Source organism: Pistacia vera, unplaced genomic scaffold (genome assembly GCF_008641045.1).
Source record: "Pistacia vera cultivar Batoury unplaced genomic scaffold, PisVer_v2 Contig296, whole genome shotgun sequence".
Classification (NCBI taxonomy): Eukaryota; Viridiplantae; Streptophyta; class Magnoliopsida; order Sapindales; family Anacardiaceae; genus Pistacia; species Pistacia vera.
In genome coordinates, this window is record NW_022196108.1 from 105,965 (window position 1) to 111,165 (window position 5,201).

General features: G+C 37.9%; 2 protein-coding genes across 2 annotated transcripts; both read left to right on the plus strand.

Moving 5' to 3' along the window:
• On the plus strand, positions 1-614 carry LOC116135214 (heavy metal-associated isoprenylated plant protein 27-like). Its single transcript, XM_031420916.1, has 2 exons — positions 1-87; positions 228-614. Exons 1-2 carry the CDS (start codon positions 1-3, stop codon positions 612-614), a joined length of 474 nt encoding a protein of 157 aa, XP_031276776.1.
• Positions 615-2,256: 1,642 nt separating this feature from the next.
• LOC116135176 (glutamic acid-rich protein-like) lies at positions 2,257-4,575 on the plus strand. Its single transcript, XM_031420883.1, has 4 exons — positions 2,257-2,337; positions 3,107-3,133; positions 4,028-4,282; positions 4,321-4,575. Exons 1-4 carry the CDS (start codon positions 2,257-2,259, stop codon positions 4,573-4,575), a joined length of 618 nt encoding a protein of 205 aa, XP_031276743.1.
• Positions 4,576-5,201: the final 626 nt, after the last annotated feature.

The window sequence follows — 5,201 nt, forward strand, 5'->3', positions numbered from 1 at the left end:
ATGGGCTTTCTTGAGGACGTCTCTGAACTCTGCGACTGCCATGGCATTCGCAGCCACAAGAAATTCAAAAAAATTAAGCAATTACAGGTATGCATTAGAAGTGCTTTTGACTTTGTTTTAAGGTTTATTAGAAGTGCTTTTTGCATTGTCCGAGGTTCTTTATATGCTAAATGTCGTAGAAGTGCTTCCGAGTTTTTCGCGTTTTTCTTTTTGTGTGAATAAACCAGACGGTGGAGATTAAGATCAAGATGGACTGTGAAGGGTGTGAGCGAAGAGTGAAGAAATCAGTGGAAGGCATGAAAGAGGTGACACAAGTGGAGGTGGAGCCCAAGCAAAGCAAATTGATGGTGATTGGGTACGTGGACCCCGACAAGGTGCTGGAACGCGTAAGACATCGGACGGGAAAGAAGGCGGAGTTCTGGCCTTATGTACCGTATGATGTAGTGCCTCATCCGTACGCGCCAGGCGCGTATGATAAGAAGGCACCACCTGGGTACGTGCGAAACGTGCTGGAGGACCCCGAAGCCTTTGCTCTCGCACGTGCTAGCTCTTTCGAAGTCAAGTACACCACTGCGTTTAGTGACGAGAACCCTGCTGCTTGTGTGGTTATGTAAATTAAATGAGAAATTAATTAAGATTCTTTATGTTGTACATTTTGTAATTGAGGCTAAATGGTTTATGTTTTTGTACTGAAGTGAAAACATGTATTGGCACCGTATAGCCAACTATATTTGCTTTGGTCTTCAAGGGGACGTTACAGCACACTTGCAGAACCTTATTCTCATCTTGTGATCTGAGGCATTGAGCTTCGAGTCCTTCGTCTTTCAAAGTTCATGACAATCTATGAATCAATCAACATCAAAATTGAACAGGAAATTGCATGTGATCTCAGAAAATGTTAGCATCTCAGATCACCGATCCGACCGTCGGGATCGTATATATATATACCCACCAAGTATAGTATTTAAGTCTAAGGTTTTTTTAGATCAGTCTTTTGGATTGGATTCATACACATTAAATATGGTATTTAAGCCTAAGGGTATTTTCAATGAGTTAACGATTTTTTTCATCTAAATAATGGTTTAATGATAATTTTTTACCTATAGGTTTTTAAAATATTATTTTGTTACCATAATTTATATTTTGACGATAAATAGAGAATAAACTCGGTTTAGGTTATTGAGGCTGTTGAAGAGAGGAGATCGATGAGTCTTTTGGTAGTGAAAGGTTGGATTTTGGTGATTGAGATTGAGAGTAATCGGAATTTGACTTAGGAGGGATAGCTACACAAACCCTAATCACTTGATTGTTGGCGATTGACGGAGTCGACAGGAGTAGGGTTTGAGAGGTTTTGGTGAGTGATGATCGGGAAAAAGAATGGTAGTAGTGTGGGGTCGTAACGATGTCGGAATCGGAAACGAAATATAAATTTGGGTAATAAAATGATATTTTAAAAATCTATAAGTGGAAATTGTCATTAAACTATTATTTGGATGGGAAAAAGTCGTTTACTCATTTTTCACTTATCAAATTGGTCTTTTGAATTGGGCTCTCCTGTGGGATTATTCAATCTTATTCTTATTTTTAAGTAGAGGAAAATTGCAAGTTTTTTGGGCTTATGATTTAGGTCATTTTTACTGATATTTATCAAATTGAATATGGTAAAAGTTTCTTAATCTAAATTGTGTTTATCCTTGTGATGTTTCTTTTCGGTTATACAATAAGATAAAATCTAGTAGTTGTTGCAATCTGGAATCATTTCAGCACTGTATTGGGGTCAACTAAATACAAAATACAGAAGACGTAAATGGAGAAACTCTGAATAAACTTAATACAAGAATGACACCGCTCCCGTTTCCAAACAGATCCCTCAATAATTCTAATGAGGGAATGGAAATCTTCCATGTGTCCTGTATTCAAAGATATCCCTGTTTCCAAACATGCGAACATCTTTGTCCATATAAGTAATCCTCTCTGCCCACTTTTTTCTTTTGCTTTTGGTCTTTCTCTGGATCAAATTCAAGATCCCCTTTAGCTCTGGTTTACGCGTCTCGTCTTCTCAAACTCTAACCTTAGAACCCCCACCCCTTGTCTTGATCTAAACAAGATTTTGGCGGGAAAGTTACATGTGCCTTTACTAAAACCCTAGATAAAGTCTCTTGGTCGGTTAATTTTAGCTTTAAGTTAGGTTTGTTTACTTTCTTTTGACAGATCTTCATTTCTTTCACACAAAATTACGCTTTGTCCAGTTGAACGATGTCTCGTTGCTTCCCATATCCTCCACCGGGATATGTGAAGAATGGTATTCGCGATGAGGCTTTGATTGAATCGATCAAGGTTTGTTTGTTGAGCATTCATGGCTTCATTGCAATCGACTGACTTGACTACTCGATGTGTTCGTTTCCCAATCGTCTGATTGTGATGATTTGTGTATACTAGAGTAAATAGTGTGTTAGGGATTGTATAAATTATACCTCGAATTAACAATTAAAAGGACAAAAATTTTATATATACTCTTTAATCCAAACACTTGCTACCAAAACTTTACCTTTATCAACTCTTGGGCTGAATTTGGGGAAGTGTTTGTTCTTTTAGGGTGATAAAGATTTTGACACTGAATTGCCAATATTTCTAGTCTAGCGTCTTTTCACTTGCATGTCACTACTCGATGAAGAAAAACATCTAGTGTTTTCTCATCTGTCTGTCACTACCCAATGAAGAAGTACATCTAGTGTTCTCTTATCTGCCTGTCACTACCCGATGAAGAAAAGAATATGTTGGTGCATTGCTCCTCTTATCATCAATAATTATATAAGTAACCATGGAACCTTCAATTAATAGAGCTAGAACATTAATGTTTTTCATGACCCATTTTAGTCGCCAAACTTCCTTCTGCCCAATTGTACCTGAATTAAATGACTTCGTTTTTATGCGTCTGAATATTAATTTGTAATTGATGTTGTAACGTTAGGTTCTTGTAAGTAAAGTTGCCCTAAATAACCATTAAGAGCACAAACAAAGAATCAATTATCAATCTTGAGGTTGATGTTAGCTTATTCTGAGTAGGGCGCTTTCATGTTGTCACAAAGTCATGTGTACTGGAGAGGGGACTATGGAAGAGGAGCTCAAGAAAATTCATTACTAGTAATAGGTTTATAGACTTCATTTAGGTTGATTAAGATTCAGTATAAGCTTATGTGTTATATGTTTTGGTAATGGTTTGGATGCTTTAAGGCTATTTTATTTTGAGTTTGATTATGCTTTAAGGCTATTTTATTTTGAGTTTGATTAGCTCTTGTTTGACATGGCTGGGTCGTTGGAATTACATTTTTGTTAGTTACTCACTCTTATGTTTGGTCACTGGGAAGAAGGATATCATGTGTTTGGAATATGATTCACACATTGAATGTGATTCATCTTGATATTGTCTTGGTGGTGAAATGGTAGACACGTGAGATCAAAAGTCTTGTGCTTAAGAGCGTGGAGGTTCAAGTCCTCTTCAAGGCATTATAAGTTTTTATCTTATTGGGTGAGGTTGGTAATTTATGTTTAACATATGGTCTATGTTTAAGTCACACTAGGTAGATTGGCTTATATATTATATGAATGAGAATTTTTAGCAGTGGATAATAGATAAGATTATGAACAAGGACAAATTAACGGGGAGAGAAAAAAAGTTAGATTCATTGATGTTCTTCTATTATGCTTGTTAATATATGAATTTTATTGTGATTACTAATTTTTACCCATTGGAATTTCCTCCCCAAGTAAATTATCGAGTGTGCTTGTAACTCTGTGCAACTCTTTGTACTTATTCCTAAAATTGTATCTTTGTTTAGGAAGGTCTTTTTGTGGTATTTCTCTGATTGTTTTTGCTTACATACCTTTTTGCATGCCTACTTGTACCCATTACATCTAAGTAAACAACTCTGTTGTAGTTTTGCATGCTCTCTTCTCTGTGAAACTGATGGTGCTTGCTCTTTTTGGCTTTTCCCACTTCTTTGTTCGTTCTCAAATGGATGGTTACTCTTGTGATTTGAAGCTCCAACGGGAGGGAGAAAAGGCCAAGAAGAAAAGGAAAGAAAGGAAGAAAGAGAAAAAATTGGAGAAAAAAGAAAAGGAAAAGGTTCAGGGAAGTGAAGCGGTTGAAAGTAAGAAGCACCGACATAAGAAAAGGCACAAGGATGATAGGAACCAAGAAGATCAAAAAGAAGGAGGTCTTCAAAAGAAAACAGAGAACGAACTTGAGAAGAGTATCCTTACTGAAGAACATGGGCATCCGGTTGGATCTCAGAACTCTTCTGACAACATTCTTAGCAGCACCAAAAGACGCTGAGCTCACCCCTTGATGGTGAGAATAATTCTGGTGAGTGCCTATGTGTTTTTGCTTTTCGATGGGGAGGCTGTTTGCTTATTGGGTTTGTTTTCTTCACATGGGCACTGATGTTCTTTCTTCAAATTGTTATTATTAATACGAAGGAAGCAGCATCCGAATCCGGTTGCCTTTCCAAAGGCAAAATGATCCAGAAGTTTACCCAGCAGGGAATAGCCTTGCTCTGCCTCTGGGGGGACTGACGATGCTTGTACTCAAGTGATGCAGGAACATGCTTATAGAAAAGGCTTGGAAGAGGTAGAACTACCTTGTTCTACTTCCAGAGAGATTTGTCCAAAACTCGTGTTAAGGCTCAACGAAGAAAAGTCTTGCCTCTCTACAAAAGTGTCTTAAAGTTCTGCTCAGACGGCTGAGACAGTTGTGCCATCAAGTTTGTGTGGTCGCTGCTCCCCTCAGTTAGCATTAAAATTCAGAGATGTCATTGAGAACTGGGTTCCACCTCCAACGGAACCTGACTGCACTTTTGATAATAAAGAATGGTTGTTCAGGGCAAAGCAGGATCAGATATGTGAAGCCAAAATTGGTGAAGTGGGTAGTCTTGATTTACCTCTTTCGAATTCAACTACTTTGCCACACGTTTGTTACAAGCCTAAGGCCGATATATATGCTTTACCATTCACCGTGCCCTACTGAAACCCTCTCATAAAAATGAACACAAGATCTAAAGTTGCGTGTAAAGTTGTGATAAGGAATGGCTGTTCAGGACAAAGCAGGACTAGATATGTGGAGCCAAAATTAGTGAAGTGGGTAGTCTTGGTTTACCTCTTTCGAACTCAACTACTTTGCCACACGTTTATTACTTGCCTAA

Bases quoted from the DNA above. Each gene is read 5' to 3' on its own strand.
- LOC116135176 (XM_031420883.1), top strand. From the start codon at position 2,257: ATGTCTCGTTGCTTCCCATATCCTCCACCGGGATATGTGAAGAATGGT. The intron at 2,338-3,106 runs GTTTGTTTGTTG...TGTACTGGAGAG, and splicing joins CTTTGATTGAATCGATCAAG to GGGACTATGGAAGAGGAGCT. The intron at 3,134-4,027 runs ATTCATTACTAG...ATGGATGGTTAC, and splicing joins TGGAAGAGGAGCTCAAGAAA to TCTTGTGATTTGAAGCTCCA.
- LOC116135214 (XM_031420916.1), top strand. From the start codon at position 1: ATGGGCTTTCTTGAGGACGTCTCTGAACTCTGCGACTGCCATGGCATT. The intron at 88-227 runs GTATGCATTAGA...TGAATAAACCAG, and splicing joins AAAAAATTAAGCAATTACAG to ACGGTGGAGATTAAGATCAA.